The sequence below is a fragment of the Sabethes cyaneus genome, chromosome 1 (assembly GCF_943734655.1).
Source record: "Sabethes cyaneus chromosome 1, idSabCyanKW18_F2, whole genome shotgun sequence".
NCBI classification, from domain to species: Eukaryota; Metazoa; Arthropoda; class Insecta; order Diptera; family Culicidae; genus Sabethes; species Sabethes cyaneus.
In genome coordinates this window covers 74,105,704-74,126,731 of record NC_071353.1, presented here as the reverse complement: position 1 = coordinate 74,126,731, position 21,028 = coordinate 74,105,704, and the positions used below count along the sequence as shown (strand labels likewise).

Sequence of the window (21,028 nt, the reverse complement as noted above, 5' to 3'; positions counted from 1 at the left end):
GAGTAGCACTTGTTGCTGCACGCGCAGCGCTTAAGAGCGGGATAAAAGCTAGTAAACGAGCCTGCTTTGAAAGGTTATGTGCTAGTGCCAATGCGAACCCGTGGGGTGATGCCTACAGAGTCGTAATGGCAAAGACCAAGGGTGTGATGGCGCCCGCTGAGCAATCGCCAGAGATGCTGGAGCGGATCATCGAGGGCCTCTTTCCGCGCCACGAGCCAAGGCCCTGGCCCCAGGCCGCTGAGTCGTCCCACGGCCGACGTTCCAGTATCTCAGACCATAGCGTAGGATGGTCGGCCTCCCAGCCGAACATCCAAAGTAACGTGGGCGACGGCGGTTTGGAGGTCGGGGACGAAGTGACGGTTACGAACGAGGAACTCATTGATATCGCTAAATCCCTAAAGGTGAGCAAGGCACCGGGGCCAGACGGTATCCCGAATATGGCCATTAAAGCGGCTATTTTAGAGGCTCCCGAATTATTCGGGGCAGTAATGAATAGATGCCTGGAAGCTGGCCACTTCCCGGACAGATGGAAGCGACAGAACCTGGTCCTATTGCCGAAGCCGGGAAAACCTCCGGGTGTCCCCTCGTCATATAGGCCGATATGTCTACTCGATACTGCCGGCAAGGTGCTGGAGAGGGTTATCCTTAACAGACTCGTACAGTACACGGAGGGTACAAACGGTCTGTCAAGGAACCAATTCGGCTTCCGAAAAGGCAAATCTACGGTGGATGCCATCTTGTCTGTCACTAAGACAGCCGAGGTGGCAATCCAGCCCAAGAGGACAGGTATTCGTTATTGCGCAGTTGTCACGCTCGACGTGAGAAATGCGTTTAATAGCGCTAGCTGGGACTCCATAGCCAGCTCGCTTCGGAACGTCCAAGTGCCGGTGTCGTTGTACAGAATTCTGGAAAATTATTTCCAGAATCGTGTGCTATGCTACAACACGGAGGAGGGTCAGAAATGCGTTCCAATCACCTCAGGGGTTCCGCAAGGTTCCATACTGGGCCCGGTGTTGTGGAACGTCATGTATGACGAGGTGTTGAAGCTAAAGTTTCCGGTAGGGGTGGCGATTGTCGGCTTTGCGGACGATATCACCTTGGAAGTCTACGGTGAATCTATCAGAGAGGTTGAGTTGACGGCTGCCCACTCTATAAGCATTGTTGAAGATTGGATGCGATCCAGGAAACTGGACCTAGCGCATCATAAAACGGAGGTTATCGTGGTTAACAACCGCAAGTCGGTGCAGCAAGCAAGTATCAGTGTCGGGGACTGCACTATTTCGTCAATGCGGTTCTTAAAACTCCTTGGAGTCATGGTCGATGACAAGCTCAAGTTCGGGAGCCACGTCGACTATGCCTGCAAGAAGGCTTCCACAGCTATTTCGGCATTGTCTCGTATGATGTCTTATAGCTCTGCGGTATATGGCAGCAAGCGAAGGCTTTTAGCCAACGTGGTCCAGTCCATACTCAGGTATGGCGGGCCGGTGTGGTCATCGGCGTTAGGTACCAAAAGCTATCTAGCCAAGCTGGAAAGCACCTATCGTCTCATGTGCTTAAGAGTGGCGAGTGCGTATCGCACAGTTTCACATGACGCAATCTGCGTCTTAGCGGGTATGATGCCTATTGGTATCATCATCAGCGAGGACGTAGAGTGCTTCAACCAACGTGGAACTAGAGGCATACGGAGTACCACAAGATCGGCCTCGATGATCACATGGCAGCGGGCATGGTCGGATTCCACAAAAGGCCGGTGGACACATAGACTTATCCCGGAACTATCCGGATGGGTCAACAGGCGTCATGGCGAAGTCAACTTCCACCTGACACAGATTCTGTCAGGGCATGGTTGTTTTAGACAGTATCTGCACAAATTTGGGCATGCGGAGTCCCCCGAGTGTCCCGAATGCGCGGACGTTGAGGAAACTGCAGAACATGCTTTCTTCATATGCCCTCGTTTCGAGGGCGTGAGAAGCAACATGATGGCAGTTAGCGGACAGGACACTACTCCGGATAACTTAGTCCAAAGGATGTGTTCTAGCTCGGACGTCTGGGGTGCGGTCAATGCGGCTGCTACCCAGATCGTACTTGAGCTACAAAACCGCTGGAAAGCCGATCAACGGCGAATAAACAGCCTAACTACCATAGTCCAGTAGTTATCTAAGAGCGTGCGTTAAGCACAATAGCCCCTCCCTGAAGTAATACCGATAAGGTGGTTCCAGGGGGGATTGAGGCTGGAGACTCGAGTAGGGTTTTAGTGGGTCTGGATCTTCACGATCTTCACGGGATACCAAACCCCACTCCCTGAGCTGTCTTCTCAGGTGTCTGATAGCAGATTTCCCCACTCGTTAAAAAAAAAAAAAAAAAAAAAACACACACACACACATACACACACACACACACACACACACACACACACACACAGAAAATGTTCAGTTTTCGAAACTGAGTCGAATGGTATATAACATTCGGCCCGCAGGACCTTCTTTCCATTTCCGGTTTTCCAAGTGATTTCTATACCTTTATACTATATATTTATATAGTAGAAAGGCAAAAACGTGACAAAATCTCCCTGTCCCAACAGGTTGAAGATTATTTGCGACGATTGAATCCAGACCAGACTCTTATTGCTTGAAGTCTCTCTACTGTGCGGTTGTACGCAGTATCCTTGAGTACGGGGCGCTAGTATGGGCGCTCTACCACGCCGTCCGAAATTTGATTTCGAATAGTGTAACCAAAGTAAAATTTTGAACGTCCAACAGCAGAAATTTCTACGACATTAGTGCTAGATTATTTTAACGGTTTATAATTTGATACATGTATGACAATGTTTATTAGTTAGTGTATATGTAAATTACTATCATTATTATTAAGTAATTATGAAATGTTTCAAAGCATTACGAAATAGTTCAATTCATGAAGTTATTACTATATAATGTTAATGTTATATGTTCGCATAGCTTACCTATATATGTCATGGTGAAAATTATTATAAGATGAAAACATAATGATAGTTCCCATGCCGACAGAGAGCGAAAAGAACAATTGAGTTGTGGCTGAATACCATACCTGACGAACAACAAAATTTATTATTGGGACGACAATTTACAGGGCTGGTTAGTAATATTTTGATTAATTGACCGGCTTTGTTATTTAACCTTTTGTAAAATAGATGGATAAATAATAAATTCCAATCTTACCTACCTGTGACAATTATGCTTGAAATTGTTATACGAGGAAAACATTATTATCGGACCCATTCCAGTAGCCAGGGAGAAAAAACATTGAACAACTGCCTCCTTCCACACCTGGGAACAGGATGTGAGAAGCATTATTTCTAAATTTATTTCTATGTTTTATAATGTTGTGGTAAAAATGTATTTGTAATGTATATATAATTTATATGTATTTAAATATACATATGTACGTAAAAGTAATTCTATATAAAGAGGCGAAGCAGCTGTGTGCTGAAAGCCCATGGAATAAAGAGTAAAAAAAAATTAATTCTATAAATTCCATAAAAAAAAAGACATCGAAATTTAAAAATTCACAGGTTTTATTGAAATTTTGTGTGCTTATTCCTTTTTAGAAAATTTTAGAGCTCTGTTTTTTACTACACTGAGAATATAATTTCGTTTTTTTTAAACATTCGTAAAACTATATTCGTAGTTGATAAAAATAATTTCATACCATTTAAAAATATTCGTAGGCTTACTATCTACCGCAAAAGTTGTTATTACGAATGGTTCGTATTTTCTACGAGATCACATTCGCAGCTGTCTTGCATTTGATGCCTGCTTGATATGCAGTAGCTGTGGTTTGTGGTGTCACCGGCTCTTCGTAAAGAAAGTATCCCAAGTAACAATCCAATAGCAAATTAGTCTTATTCATTTCTTATAGAAGTTTTATCAGAGCATTGCGAAATCTATTAGATTTTATGATGTTTTTCCTCAAGCGAATGTTATCTTATTTGATTACCATTCCTGAAGTATGATTGAAGGAGACTTGAAGAAACACCCATAAAACTGAAATATCAAAAAGTGTAATTCATCTCATAAACGGTTTTAAAGGATACTTGATTTCTGCTCAAAAACGACGCTCCTTAAAACTTAGCAATAGTTTTGACAAAAATTTATGATACTCTTAGGCAAGGTTGGTTTATCTTACCAATACTGCCATAAAACCCTCTTAAAATCGTATATTCTTGAAAGATTCTTCATACTCTTAAGAAAGAACATTCTAGGGTAAACAACTAATCTGTCAAAATGGGCGTCTGAACTTGGAGAAAACTGAACAAATATGGATCTTTTACACGAAAATTAAGCAAAAATCTGTCCAATATTTTGAAAACTTGAAAACTCTTATTTGAACAATCTGTAGTGTCACAAAACAATGAAGATTACCAGGAAGGAATTAGAAAAATTTGGTTCGATTGTGTTTTGCCGGAGGCGGTACGGGTTTCCTCTAGAGTTGTTCGTGTTTTTTAATCTGAATATAGAGGTCATTAGGTCGGTATCTTTGTTTGGAAAATGTTAGAAAGGGTTGAAGCAGTTGAAGCATATTTTTTTAAAAACGGCAGTAACGACAAAGTATATAAAAATTTTGTAGAACTATGTGGTTATGTGGAACTGTCGTGCAGTCCTCTTTAAATTTTTAAAATCAATTTATATTGGTAATCAACTTTCAACTGCTGTACTTTAAAAATATTAAACTGGAAGTATGGCAGCATATGAACCTCCAGCACAAACAACATCTTACATCGACACTGTTTTGACGTTTTCTTTGTTCATACTAGAATGAATATCTTGCAAAAACTTGGTGCCCTTAAATAATTCAAACAATTCTTATTCAAGCACAACTTGTCTGCTTCAAGAATACAATAAGTATAGATGAGCTTATCGTGCTCTTGGAAAAGCTTTCTTTGTCTTGTGCAAGAAATGTTGGTCTAATCGGTGCTTTCTGGTTGATTTAGATAAAACCATTGAAAAATGGCGAACAAGACTGTTTTATTAACTTTGGAAATTGTAACCAAATCCATAAGGGCGTTTATAAATATGTTGTTATGCAATACCATAAGTGATTTTATCTTTTCAAATAAATGTTCGGCCATATAAAAGACTTTTTTTTCGCAATTTGTTTTAAATCTGGTGTTTATCAGCTTCTTCATGAAATTATTAAATATTTTGACGTAGGACTACGTCTTACGGCAAGTTTTGAGATAGGGTGTCATTCCAAAAAATCGAAAAATGCGAGCGTCACGAAAAATGAAAGGTTTTGAGCGCTAATAGCTCAGCGGTTTTCCAATCGATTTTCAATATTCTTACACCAATCGATTGGAAAATCTTCTAAGAATTGACCCAAATAAAGAAAAGTGTGGATTCTTGATGTTGAACTATTGAAAAATTGAGAATAATGAACCTATGTTTTATCAGAATTCTCGCTTCGTGATTGGTTGTTGGAAATGACGTCATCAAAGTAGAAACGCGTTTTTACGCTTCGGCTTATAATTCAGTCAATTTTCAATAGATTTTCAAGATATTTACACCAATTGATCGGGAAATCGATTGAAAATATTGAAAATATTGAAAACTATTGATTTTGTTTTTGAAATTGAATTTGAAAAGTTGTTGTTTTTGAATTGATTTTGAAAATTTGAATTATTTTCATTTTTTTGCCTTCCCTCGTCAGTGCTTCCCTAGCACGGATGACAGAAATATATACGATATAAGCTATGGGTTAAGCTTCCTTATGATTGTATTTAATTTACGCCCTATAGAATCCGATCGAAAATTGTTGAGCTTCAGCTGTTGCTGCTTCCCACGGATAAGGCAACGAAGACATGCAAATTCACCAAGCGAGGTGTTGGAGCTGGAGCACTCAATGATCGCTGCCGTGATGGAATATCTGGTGACGGGAATTCTGGAATTGAGAGGACATATGCTGCTCGCAACAACGAAACGATCAGAATTATCGTCACTTGCAGCTGGCCATCCGCAACAACGAAGAGTTGAACAAATTGCTGTCCCGTGTCACCGCTGCTATGAGAAGTGTCTTTTCGAACATTTAAACTGTTTTGTTGCTGCCCAAGAAGACGGAAAAGAAGGCTTAAATTTCCAGCATATCACGTTGAAAACCCGTTCTTTTAAGAACGACACATGTGTTCATGAAGATTTGAGGAATTTTCACTCACAGATTTAAATTCTATTTAACTTAGATTGATCTGATTGTTCGCTTCTTTCCAATCATTTTAACCGATCACCTCTCGCGCTGCTGTTCGCTTGTTGCTGCTGGACGCTGGTTGCAGCCAACAAATATACTAGCTCCAAGTAAATGTGTTCGGTCAAGCGTCAAAATAAATGAAATTGGATTTAATCAAATGAAAGAGTTTAGTAACATCTTTTACATCGTAGCAACACAAATTTATCCATACAGTAATAATACGTAGCGTATTTTTTCTTTGGCAGCAAAAGGCGAACGGCTCACTGGTAACTTTGCTCTTTTGTTCAGACTGAAATTGAAATGCTCTATTTTTTATTTCACGTAGATGATAGAATGGAGAACCAAGAAAAATGGGTGTGGTCTTTTTTTGTCGCTTGCTCTGGTACATAATACGCGGTAAGCCGGCGAACAGCATTATTCAAACGCTAGCTGAGCTAGTGCCAACGTCGTTTGCCAGGCAAACGGAAGTAACGTACGACTCGTGCACGTGTTCATTGGCGGCTGACCGTGTGACCGTGTGTTGGAGCTGAAGCACTCATTTCGCTGCCGTGATGGAATATTTGGCGACAGGAGTTCTGGAATTGGGAGGATATATGCTGTTCGCGACAACGAAACGATCAGAATTATCGTCACTTGCAGCTGGCCATCCGCGACAACGAAGAGTTCAGCAAATTGCTGTCCCGTGTCACCGCTGCTATGAGAACTGTCTTTTCGAACATTCAAACTGTTTTGTTGCTGCCCAAGAAGACGGAAAAGAAGGCTTAAATTTCCAGCATATCACGTTGAAAAACCGTACTTTTAAGAACGAAACATGTGTTCATGAAGATTTGAGGAATTTTCACTCACAGATTTAAATTCTATTTAACTTAGATTGATCTGATTGTTCGCTTCTTTCCAATAATTTTAACCGATCATCTCTCGCGCTGCTGTTCGCTTGTTGCTGCTGGACGCTGGTTGCAGCAAACAAATATACTAGCTCCAAGTAAATGTGTTCGGTCAAGCGTCAAAATAAACAAGACGCTGTTAGCGTCCGACAACCAGTGGGAGTTGGTCAAAAAGAAGAAGGCCAGGAAGAAAGAGGAGGATCGAGCTCTACCGAAAGTGGCTAGGAAAAAAAGGAGCAAAGGCGATGCCCTTATCCTCAAAACTGAGGGGCCGAAATATGCGGAAGTTTTAAAGGCCATGAGAGGGCATGATCAGTTGAAGGGTCTTGGCGCGGATGTGCGGAGTATCCGCCGCTCTCGCACAGGCGACATGATTCTTGAACTCAAAAAGAACGCCAAGGGTTCTGCTTACAAAGTGCTGGCAGAAAAGGTCCTTGGCGATAGCGTGCAGATCCGCGCACTAACGCCCGAGATGACTCTCTAGCTTAAAAACCTGGACGAGATCACCCAAGTGGGTGAACTAGCACGAGCTCTCAACGAGCAATGCAAAGTGGTGGTGACTACCGAGGCAGTTCGTCTGCGTAAGAGACCGGCGGGAACCCAGGTAGCAACTATAAGACTTCCACTGGAAGACGGAAATGCAGCCCTAAAAGTGGCTAAGCTGAAGGCGGGATGGTCCGTGTGCCCACTGAGCGTGTTCCAGCAGCCGGAGGCCTGCTTCCGGTGCTTTGAGAGAGGGCACAGGTCCTGGAGCTGTAAGGGGCCAGACCGAAGCCACTTGTGTAGGAGATGTGGCGGTACGGGCCATATAGCGAGGGACAGTACTGCGCCACCCAAGTGCCTGATATGTACCGGCCAACGGGACGCTAAGCACACAACAGGAGGCCCGAAGTGCCCGGCAGGCGCGCTGGCGACTAAAACACTGTTACTGAGTCGTTGACGGACATTGCAATCATCTCGGACCCATACCGCATCCCTGCCGGAAACGGTAACTGGGTGTCGGATAGGTCCGGGACGGCGGCTATATGGACGACAAGCAGGTTCCCGGTTCAAGATGTGTCAACTGCAGACGAGGGATTCGTGGTTGCCAAAGTGGGTGGAGTGTTCTACTGCAGCTGTTATACTCCGCCGAGTTGGTCTATCGAGCAGTTTACGCGGATGGTAGACCGAGTATCAGTTGTGCTGACTGGTCTAAGGCCGTTGGTTGTGGCGGGCGACTTTAATGCTTGGGTGGTAGAGTGGGGAAGTCGTCGCACGAACCACAGGGGCCGGACTCTGCTTGAAGCTCTGGCAAAGCTCAACGTAGATCTGGTCAACGTCGGCACCACAAGTACCTTCAGTAGGAACGGTGCGGAGTCTATCATCGACGTGACATTCGGCAGTCTGGTCTGATAGGAGACTTGAGGGTAGACAATGGCTACACTCACAGCGACCATCAGGCGGTCCGCTATGGCGTCGGTCAGATAACGAGGCGGCAGGCGGCGAGTAGAGCCGACACTCCAACCACCCGTGGATGGATGACATCATACTTCGATCCCGAAGTATTTGTGGAAGCAATCCGAAGAGAGTGCGGTGATTGTGGTATGCCCGATCCGAACGCTGATCATTTGGTTGAGGTACTGTCGCGAGCATAAGCTGCTGACAACGACGACGAGGATCGTACAACCAGCCCTGCAAATTTTCTTGTGCTTTAAGCCAGGAGCCGGCATAGTCGAAACAAATAAATGAAGCTGACTTTCTCTCATCTTCGCATCATACATGAAGCGACTGGTTACATTTATTGAACAGAACGCTTCAAGCAAGCGTCAGTTGAAGTTGGTGACTGTTCCAAGTGACGACAACTGAAAGTCAGGCTCGAAATTTAAATATTACATGTGTGGACATACATGTAGGAAATGTTACTCAAATTCAATTTATTTGCGTTAAAAATTACTGAACTTCTACTGAATATGTGATAGAAAAGTGAAAATGAAACTTTAAAACCGGTCGTCATGCTGAAGTGAAACCCGTTTTACTGACACTGATTGAAGCCAGCTTTGAAGCGAAGCGGTGTTGCTTCAGTTGAAACCGAAGCTTCATTGTCGAGGGACGATTTGCAATTGAAAATGACTGATGGTTGTGAAATTTCAAGCTTGAAAGTGTAGAACAAATTTTCCTCTGGGGGGGGGGGGGGGGTTTGAACCCCAACCCCCCCCCCCCCCGCGTCGCTACGCCCATGGTGTATATCGACGTTTACGAATTTTTAGTAACGATGCCGGGCTCTGCTCACATGGCCATAAGCCAGAATGTGCTGTTCATGTTCTTTACATTTCGTTTGCTTTTCAACGCTGGAATCCTTGCCGGACACCCGTATCCGATGATCGATAAGGAAACATTAGCCAAAAGACGACACTGACTACTGCTAGGTCCGTAGCTGTTTGGCATAATTCTAGCCACTGCGTTGATGGCCTTCGCTGTTTTCTCACAGGCATAGTCCACGTGGCTGTTAAAGATGAGTCGAATGTCGATCATCACCCCTAGGTGCTTCACTGCTCACTTCGAGAGTATGGCGTACTCTTTTAGTTTCCGTTCCAGTATCACATCGATAATCAGCAACTCCAACTAGCAAGAGTTGATCACGTTAGCGACCAAGGTGCTTTACTGAATGCCAAGCAATCCTTCAATTTACACCGCACAATTGTCATCACTAAGACAACACGTCAGCTCGGCTTTATTTCAAAAATTGCTCGAGATTTCAACGATCTTTATTGCTTGAAGGCCTTATATTGTTCACTGGTGCATCCGCTATTCGAATACGCTAGTTTAGTATGGCGTCTTCAAAAACTTGTATGGAACTTAAGAATTCAACGTGTACAAAACCTGTTTATCCGGTTCGCACTACGAGATACCTCGGCGCGATCCAGTGAATTTACCCCCGTATGCCGTTCGCTGCCACCTGCTAGGCATTGACACTCTTGAACGACGCAGAAAGATCGAGCAAGCGATGTTTGTAGCTAAGGTGATGCAATCGACTGTCCGAGACTTCTATTCTATCGCAACTGAACTTTCGTGCCGTGCAACGTACCCTTCGATCTACTGGTTTGCTTCAGCTCAGCTTCCATCGAACGACGTTTGGATTTAACGAACCGTTGGCCTCCAGCGTGCGTACCTTTTGCAGAGTGGAAATTTATTCGACTTTGACGTGCAGTCTCATATTTTTTTTGCAAAAAATATTGTGTAACTTTTAAAATTGTACATATTGTGTTGCTATCTTCTATCCAAAGATCGGAACACGGCCAATCCCGCCAAATACAGGTCAATAACATGTCTTTCAAGCCTGTACAAAGTGCTCTCGTTGGTAATCACCCAAAAGGTGCAGTACCATTGCGATGCAGTGATGGAGTGATGACTGAAGAACAAAAAGGATGCCGTAAAACACACAAGGCTGTAAACACCAAGTCATCATCGATGCAGTCATTGTTGGTCAGGCAAGCCGAAATAGGCGAAACCTCAGTACGGCGTACATTGACTATAAGAAGACATACGATTCAGTACCCCACTCATACCTCGTTAAGGTACTAGAATTGTATAAAATAGACGGTGGCATCATCAGGTTAATGAATCACGCAATGGGAATGCGGTACACTTCACTCCACATTACCGACGGGACAGAAGTGTTACGATCCAGAACTCTCAGCATAAAAAGGGGGATTTTCCAAGACGATACATTCAGTCCGCTATGGTTTTGCCTTGCGATGAACCCCCTCAGCAAAGCACTCAACAGAAGCAGCTATGGCTACCAATTGAAAAGCGGAACAACGAGTACAAAATTTACCCACACCTTCTATATGGACGATCTGAAGCTGTTTGCGGAAACTATTGAGAAGCTGCGTCATTTGTTGCAGTTGGTAACAACGTTCAACAACGATATTCAGATGGAGCTTGGCGTCGACAAATGTCGTCTGGTAAATATTCATCGGGGTAAAGTAATGGACACTGAAAGATTTCGCATGAACGAATGGGAGGAAATTCGAAGTATGATTGAAGGTGAATCGTACAAATATCTGGGATTCCTGCAACTGAAAAGTATTCACCACTCGACTATAAGGAAAGAACTGCAGGAACAGTTCCTGTACCGTATCAACCGTATTTCAAAATCACTCTTCTCCACCGGCAACAAAGTAAAGGCGATAAACACGTTTGCTGTGTCTTTGTTGACATGCAGCTTCGGGGTGGTCAAATGGACCAAAACGAATTTGGAGACGATTGAACGTGCCTTGCGAGTATCGCTAACCAAGCACCGTTCGCACCACCCGAGATCGGCAGTCGAAAGAGTCACCTTACCACATGAAAGTAGGAAGAGATGTCACTGACATCCAAGCGCTATGCGCATCCCAGATCCAGCAATTGCGGAGATATTTCATAGATAGTTGTTCTCGTCATGTTGTCTACCGCATTGTCAGTGAAGCAGACCATTCAGCGCCCTGCATCTGGCGCAGGAGCATTACCAGCTGAACTGCGACCTAAAAACCGTATCAGAAAAGGTCGAAACGTGGAAAGCAAAGGAACTACATGGGACGCACCCCTATCAGTTAGAGCAAGCGCATATAGACACAGTGACATCGAATGCGTGGTTGGAGCGAGGTGATTTCTTTTCGGAGAAGAAGGGTTCATGGTAGTCATTCAGGTTCGGGTTATTCCGACGAAGAACTACCGCAGGTACATAATGCACGACGATATAGAAGACCGTTGTTGAAAGTGCAATTCAGTAGAGGAAACTATCGAGTATGTGTTTGCAGACTGTCCAGCCTTAGCTGAACCGGATTATCTTGGGCGCCACAATGCGGTTGTCAAGATTGTGCACCAACAACTGGCCTTGAAGCACAACTTGGTAAGCTGTTACATACCCTACTATAAGTACCTATCCAGCCCGGTTCTGGAAAATAGCTGTATAAAGTACTGTACAGTCAACTTTCGTTCGTTGGGCTATCTTTAACTGGGCTACGTTTTAATCGGGCTCCCGTTAATTGGGCTATAGCCCATCTAAAACGAAGTCAAACGTCATTTCTGACAACGTATTTTTTCTTCCGAGGGGCTCTTGAATATAGTTCATTCAAGTGTGGAAAATAATTTATATAGAAAATATTAAAATTAATTGAATGGAAAACAATTGCATCATATCGTTTTCCGATCCCTTATGAACTTGACCCTCCTATTTTTAGCATCACGGTGAAACAGTTAAAAATGCCAGTATATATTAACATTGTAGCATGAAATTCAGCTATTTAGTTGTTAAACAATCTAGAACTAAATTTCAACAATGAAAAGATTAGGTTCCACTTTGATTCTGTATTTAACATAAGTGTATAGTTTTATAAACCTTTCTGCGCCGATTTCGACAAAAACAATCGATATATCCCTCGGTTTTGACATCTCAGCCCAATTAACGAAAGTCTTTCACTAAACGGGCTAAGAGCTTAGTGCAATTAGCGAAAGTTGACTGTACTGTACTGGGATCGTGAGATTATTACGGACGTCTTTATACGTGCCAATCTTCCCGACGATGTGATCTACGACAAAAGGAGGAAGCACGTTACCCTCAAAGACATCGCTGTACCGCTGAATCGCAATGTCCAGTCAACAGTCTCGGTCAAAATAATGAAATACCACGACTTGACCGAGGAGTTAAAGCAGTTGTGGCACATTGAGGGCGTACGTATAGTTTCGGTGGTCATCTTAGCAACCAGAGTTGTGCTCTGTAGTCTACAACTGAAAAAGAGCTGGAACTACAAAGAAATTTGGACAATATCCAAAAAGCGGCGGTTTTTGGAACCTGTAATATAACGAGGAGGTTCCTGAATCACTACAATTAAACACAGTTTGAGCAGACGTAACAAAAAAATGTGAATGAGAACCACAGAGCCTAACCCCTCTTGGCATTAAGAAGCCCGAGGGTAGGTGAAAGTTTCCAGCATTTTTTTTGAGAAGTGTCAAAACTCTGTAATAATAATAATACGTTTTTGAATTTTTGATTTTCGGGTATCATGAAAACATCAAAATTTTATGATTTTGAAATTATGCAAAAGTTCAATATTTTTCATAGAAAGTTTATTTAGGTTACACTTTTTATTAAAAGCTCATTAACATATCTGTCATTTGCTATCAAAATGATTAAAATCGGCCGAGTGATTCAAAAGTCATAAATTTATTAAAAACTGGCCTCATGGCAAGGATGAGAATTGTTTGGGCCACCCTGAAACAGGTAAGGAAACCTTAAGCACCAAATAAAAAATACGGGTTTTCAGAAAACGAACAAGTACACAAAATTTGCTCAAAATCGGAGAACTATTTATCATGCAATTTATGTTCCCCTGTACCCAGTTGATCACATTGCATAGATTGTTTGGTTGTTGAATTGAGAGTTATTTCCCATTTATTAACTAGATTTTTTAAAAAATGTAACTTACTAAGCTCCTGTATTCATAACATATTGGTCAATTAATTAGTTATATGATAGCTTTTTGAAATACTTACCTTCGGATTGAGCAACTCATTCCACTGCGGTTTTATAAAAAACAATAATCCATCTATTGCACCTTCCAGCGTCAGGGCGCGGACTAAAATTATGATCAGAACGACGTAGGGGAACAATGCCAGAAAATATGAAACTTTGCCCGAGCTTTTCACTCCTCGCACGATTATTAAGAATACTGAGACCCATGCTAGTAACAGCCATAAGACAAGTTTCCAATCCGGCAAGCCTACGCCATCGTTGATGTGTGACTTTTCTTTCAATACGACGTCGCTGTAAAATAGACCAAAACGTTTTAAGGTAAAATTTGTAAGTTATTTACCATGGAGTAATTTGTTTTTCTTTTAGGTAAAAAGTACGACGAAGACTAGAACATGCCGTCAACGGAGTGGAGCACTTCTGCGTTAGGTATACCAATGGCAATGTTAGTTATATTTTCGACCAGTTTTCCGGCAAATAGAATGGCTCTTACACTACGAGGCGAGTGACGCGATGCGGCAAATTTTGTTTGCTGCCAATTGCGATACGTTTGGCGCTAGTCGAGTCGAATCGAATATCATTGGAGTTTTAAGAAGGATCTTTCGCGGTATATCTGTTTTTTTTTTGAAAAATCTTGTTTCTACATAAGACAACATTCTCAAATTATAAATTGTCATATATCGAGGTATACCTGTATTAATGTAAAAACATTAAGATTACACTCAACCCCCGCTAATATGAAAAACAGCTCGTTCAGATTGGGCGAGTGCATTTTTAATCTGAATATTTGGTAACTCTATTCATTTTCACATACGCGCAAGACGCGTACCCTATGAACTTGTTGTTTTGATTTGACGAAAACAAACGTTTTGAAAACATTTCAAACATGCGCGAATTCTAAAGGTTCGATTTGTAGAAGACGAAATTGGCTCGGTAGTTTCGACTAAAATTGTCTATTTTGAGTGCTGGAGAGAGGTAAGTTGCATATGAGCTATATTGCCAAAACTCCTGAGCAAGAGGAAACGCATTAAGATTTTTTGCTTTTTTTTAATTTACCGGTCAACTTTAACGTCAATTGTGTGTGATGCTTGATCGGTTTTTAATGTGAACGCATTCATACCACCGGGGTACAGATTAAAAATGTTCAGATTAAAGAAGGTCATACCAACGGGGGTACACGGTACTATGAATTTTACTGTTTACAACAGATTTTGCTGTAGCTTCACTGTAATAGTTTTTGAATTTTCTATATTACAGTGAATGTACCACAAAGTTCACTGTTTTTGGGTTTTATTTGTATGGGAAAAAGTCGAAAAATTAACTGTAATAGCACTTAAGTGCCCATAAACGCATAACAGTCCCATGTGACTTTTCACCACTTTTGAGATAAACCTGAGAATTATCTATTCTTCCAGGCCACCGAAGCTGATGCCGCGGTAAAAGCAGGCCGCGTTGAGTTGCAGGAAAAAATATAGGGAATAAGTGCATTTCAACAGTTTTAAATTTGAAAGGGAAAAGTGAAAGTGCGAATAATGATGAAAGGCAAGCGCAGAAGAAAATTTCGTTTGCGCAACCGCGAGTGTATTGGTGAAGGCAGATGCTAAGGGCACAGACAAACAGACATAACTCTTGGAAGAAAAATCAACAAAAATAATCGTACCTCACATTTAGCCTGAACACTAGCACCATCTATGATCGACATTCCCAAATATCAAATAGCAACATGGGTATCCCTCGAAGTAGCAAGTATTTTTTATAGGGAATTCCCCTTTTTTCGTCAAAAAGCGCCACTTTGACCAAAACGGAGACATTCCCTAAGCCCAAATTTGAAATGACGGTTTAATCGGTACGAAGAATGGAAAACGAGTGTTATGTCTGTTTGTCTGTGCTAAGGGTTTAGTGGGGTTAGTGCAAGGGAATGCTCCATTAACAAGAGCAGCGAGTACAACATCGAACAATGAAACTTGATGTTTTGCTTTTTTCTTTTTTTTTCTCGAAATTTGACACTTTTGGAAGCGTTGACAGTTTTGGAAGCGCGATGTTATCGTCTGTCAAATACATAGGGATAGCACAGCGCATCCCCTCGGGTTAGTGCGGGGTGTGGCAAAATAAAAAAGCAGTGTGCTAAAGGAGCTAAAAGCGCAAAGTAAATTGATATATACCAGGTAAGTGACCATGTGTGTGTAGAAAGAAGAAGAAATAGTTCTGAAATATGGTGGAACTTGCATGAAAATTAAAACTAAATTAATTGTAATTAATGAAAGCAGCTAAATTATTCCACAGAAATATTTGAACATTTACAATAAAATGTAAGGAATATATTTTAAAGTCATTTGCACTTGTAGCCTGCTTTAGAATGGCTTGGTATAAGTACAGACAAACAGACATAACACTCGTTTTCCATTCATCGTACTGATTAAACCGTCATTTCAAATTTGGGCTTAGTTGGGAATGTCTCCGTTTTGGTCAAAGTGGCGCTTTTTGACGAAAGAAGGGGAATTCCCCATAAAAAATACTTGCTACTTCGAGGGATACCCATGTTGCTATTTGATATTTGGGAATGTCGATCATAGATGGTGCTAGTGTTCAGGCTAAATTTGAGGTACGATAATTTTTGTCGATTTTTCTTCCAAGAGTTATGTCTGTTTGTCTGTGGTATAAGGATGCAGAGAAGAAAAACTTATTTTAAAAGTGACTTGTTGGTGGTAAATTATAAAAGAAGAGCTTAACATGCTCAGCAGAGGTCAAAGATTTTGCTATTAATTTGGGATTACAACGATAATAGAGTTTCCAGTTATGTGTGTATTGGTGCTTGAAAATGAGGCAAACAACAACAGTAAACAAAAGAGATGCATTCCTTTGTCACCAAGGTACAGAATGCATTTCGTCTTCCGCTGGCTTAAATACTAGCATATTTTCTAAATATGTGCTTGAATTTGGAACAGGATGGAAAATTTGACCGAAATACCCAAGTAACCAAAAGTTCGAATAATGGTGTCTAACAAGGGTTAAACAGCTTTATGTATATCAATCTATAACTTGCTAAGCAGCGTCACTTTTAAGTAATTAACCGAACTTTCAAGCTGTCTTGGGTCCACTGCATAGAACGCTAAGCAGCTTCGAAATAAACTGTCAAAAACTAAGAAAAAACAAATTTAGCAGCACTTCTATGTTCTATTTTTATATTTCTACCTAACTTCTATATTCGTTGCATTTGTCTGCTGTTGGGTTTGAACCCGGGTGTTCCGCGTTGCAAACCTATACCGATCCACTGCGTCACCTTTGCCGTATACAAGCGATGTGAATTTTGCCAATCAGTTGTTAAGTAAAAGTTCGTTTTAGAACTTGCAGCAGCTTTATGCAGCGCGAGTTAATTATAGAACATAAAGTTTGGAACCAGGCAATTAACTATAGTAGTAAGATACCGACAACATATGCTACACAACACAACACAATAATGAAGAGCATTACATTCTAATTTATATTTGTAATTAGAAATGTGCGAGGATTAAATTTATTCAAGTGAAATAAAAATAATTAATCTCCAATAGTTTCAGATTCTGCTGGTTTGACCACCAGAAATATAAACAAAAAAGCAGCACGCAGAACTTGTTAGCAACTAAAGTTACTTCAGAACTTCATGTAGCATCCTAATAGCTTTGAAGTATCTATGAAGTACTCGCAGCACTACTTAAAGCATTTAGTTCCACGTATACTTGATATACACTACTAATCAGCAAGAAAGTTCCATGGAACTGAATCTGAACTAATTATGAACTTTCGAGTTCGCGTGTCAAGTAATATTCGAACTTTTGGTTGCTTGGGTATGTGCTCTGCAGTGTGGCAAACGGCGAAACACAACTAGTAATCGCTTTTTGTCGGTTTGTTCCTCCACCATCAGCTGTTCCCCAAAATGAGGTAAACATCATGTATATACGCGCGTATTTCGTGTTCGCTAGTGTGGGTGCTTGAGCTGTTAGAAAGCTCTATGGCACTAAACAAGGAATTTCGCTAAAGGAAGTACAGCCTGAATTCGTAAATTGGGTTACGACTGCACTCCAGCTGATTCGCTAATTGGGCCGACTGACAGTTGTTAGAAATTTCTAAACTCGAAAATTCCATACAATTTTGACATTCATGTTGTCACATAGGCCAATTAGCGAACACCCAATTAACGAACCGCCCAATTAACGAACCACCAATTAACGAAACTTTGCTGTATATTGTATTAAATTTCATTCCATTTCAGCTCGTCCCATTTGCGTTTACATTTCTTATTAGAATTTGGGAGTATGAAACTGCTGAATTGCTGAAGATAGAGAGCCTTAGAGAGTCGCCATCTGAAACAACTAATCTAGCAACAAAGCAGCTGCGTATGTCAGTGTTGCCGCACGCACAGCTTATTCTGTGATCAACAGACATTTGGAATAAATAACTTTTATAAAATCTGGATATGTAATTCCTTTTCATGATAATTTTACCACAGTCAATGGTCGTACCGTAAATAGTTATGCTGCTGTTGTCTGTTATTGCTAATTCTTTTGAGAACCAGCGATTTAAATTGAAGAGTTCGAGTTTCTCGATGCTACATAAAATAATAACATCCTCAAGGAACCTTCCTCTGAAGCTTTCATTTTTAATAATTCATAAAAAGCTGCTAAAAATTTAGAAAGATCTACTCAAAAAATGTTCTTGATTGGAGATGGCGTCTCTCTATCATAAACAGGCTCTCTAGTCGTTACTCTTTTTAAGGCTCTCTAATCGGTGTTTTGACAAGTCTCCTGTTCGATTGGACTTACTTTTGACAACAGATTCTGTTCGATTGGAATTTTCGGTTTAAGATGGCGACTCTCTAAGGCTCTCTAGCTGAAGAGTATAGTGCTTAGTGTTTATTTGTGCATGAGAGGAAACGGGATGGAAATATTTGCGGTAGGGTTTTACAGATCAAGAAATAAATAAATAAATAAAAGGCTCCAGTTTCTAAGTGCAAGTGTTATTTTCTCTCACTACCGAACGCAAGTCTTTAAAAATAACGTACCAAAGCCATTTAAACGTTACCACATTTATTTGGCTTTTAAATGTATATTCGTAGCAGTCACCACAAGTAGTGAGATACGGCATCATCCTCATGAAGTATTCCACCACGCACACATATAAAGATTTTTTGACAGCTGTGGACCTCGCTGAAGCTGTTTGCAGTAGGAATAATATCAAGAACATCAAATTCCAAACTCCCGGTTCCTCTCCTCTACTCTTTGCTCCCCTCTCACTCCTACATAAATGATCCGCAGCTAATGTCATTCTCGTCAGTGACGAAACCGCAAATTACTTCATGGTCATTCTTATTAGGGTTCTCTTCAAAGTAAATTGATATATACCAGGTATATGACAATGCGAGCTGTCATATACACTTTGCACTAACACATCTACACTAGTTCTGAGATTTCGAGCATTTTGTATGGAAAATTAGTTAATTTTTTTAAAAAAATCGTTGTATACGCAAGATTTGTCTATTTTTTTTCTCAGTTTTTATGTTTATGCTTAGAACATTATTTCTAGTATGTATTTTCATGAATACAATGAAATTCAACATTCCAAATTGCAAGCGGAAATTTTTTCGTCAAAACGGTATCAAGATGTCTCAAAGAAATGTCGTTATATCGGTTTCCTACAAGTAGTAAAACAAAAAAGATTTTTTTTAAAACGCTCGGACATGATTGTTCAATAAGCAGCATGAGCAACATTGTTATCCGCCCGCGATATTTTTCGTCTGATTTCTGGTAAGCTTTTAAAGTGTTAATTATCTTCTAAGACCGTTTTGTAGCAATCTAAGATTACTTTTTATGGTTTTCTACGTAGTGTTGAGACGGGTAAATTTATGATAAAAAGGTATCATCTTGGAACAGTGACTTCAACTTAAGGATTTTCAAGCAGTAGCACAAGCATCTATTCGAATAAAACTATTTTTTAAAAGAAGACATCAAAGGCAGATATTCAAGAGCATCATGCAAGCAAAATGTTGGATGGAACGTGTTTTAATTTAAGCAACCGTATACCGTATTGATCGTGAAGTATTAGAAACATTAATTCATTTTTCAATTGCGCATCGAAATAGTTAGTCACCCATGTTCTCAAATTTTTTACGCATAATAAAGAAGGCTACAAGTGCAAATGACTTAAAAATATATTCCTTACATTTCATTGTAAATTTTCAAATATTTCTCTGGAATAATATAGCTGCATTCATTAATTACAATTAATTTAGTTTTAATTTTCATGCAAGTTCCACCATATTTCAGAACTATTTCTTCTTCTTTCTACACACACTAATGCAACCCTCGATGGTCACATACCTGGTATATATCAATTTACTTTGGGTTCTCTTTTCGCGAAAATGTTTTATTGCAAATTGCATCAAAAACGCGAAATGCAAAAATCTTGCAAACAGTTTACAAGCAAAATGCTAGCAGCGAGCTGTCAAATATTTATGTCAACTTATTGCAAGTGTCAATCCCAATAAATTGACATGAATAATTGACGGCTCACTGCTGGAATTTTGCTTGCAAAATGTTTGCAAGTTTCTTGCATTTCGCGTTTTTGATGCAATTTGCAATATATGGCAATCGTTTTGTTGCAGGTCAAGGGGTTCTAATTGTATCAATTACTGTTTGGCTTTGTAACGCATGTGCAGCCTGTTCATTTTGCTTGTGATTTTATCTGCGATTGAAACAACTATTCACAAATTGGCGCATTTTATGGAAGATAGTTTACTTAATTTGCTTTACTTAATTTGAAATCATAAATTGACATCGGTGACAGAAAATCTGTGGTAATATTGATCATTTGTAAGCGACTCAAATAATTACACTTCGCATCTCAAAAGTTTGAGTCATCCCTCGTTATAACAAATTCAATTTTCTTACAGGAATGAAGTTATTTGCGGTTTCGTCCAGCGGGGTGCTATCCCTATCTTAACGAACGCCCAATAGAAAATTTTGACAGATGCTGTTTTACGCATCTATCGACCAAATAGGATGCCGAAGAAATCAACCAATTAATCAACCGACTTCGTCGGATCGCGTTGGGTGGTTGTCTCCGTCACCCGACGCATTGGTATATTTAATCTGTTACCGTCGGGTAACGATTAAATCAGATGATGATCGGTTTACTCTGTACAGAATGATGTTTTGACAGCTAAGTCTGATTGATTTTTGAACAAGGCCAGTTTACTTCTAATTTACTTGTTCTTTATTTGAATAGTTAGGTAAGTATCCTTTACATAAAAAGACAGCTGCATTGAATTTGTAACTTATTATCGCTATTTTAGTTGGAATTTCGCACTGAAAATTATCGTGCGACAATTTTTTGCTATCGGATTGTGGAGCCACACAACGGAAATAGAGGTTAGGTCCAGTAACAAGCTGCTCTTGACTCGGTT

General features: G+C 40.6%; 1 protein-coding gene across 1 annotated transcript in view; it reads right to left on the bottom strand.

Annotated features, from left to right (window-relative positions):
* LOC128745831 (sodium-dependent nutrient amino acid transporter 1) overlaps positions 1-21,028 on the bottom strand; it is a 321,231-nt gene that overhangs the window by 135,673 nt on the left and 164,530 nt on the right. The window contains exons 5-6 of the mRNA XM_053842903.1: positions 13,614-13,884; positions 3,202-3,305 (exon numbers count right to left, since the gene is read on the bottom strand). Of these exons, the coding sequence (XP_053698878.1) occupies positions 3,202-3,305; positions 13,614-13,884 (375 nt within the window). The remainder of the gene's footprint in view (positions 1-3,201; positions 3,306-13,613; positions 13,885-21,028) is intronic.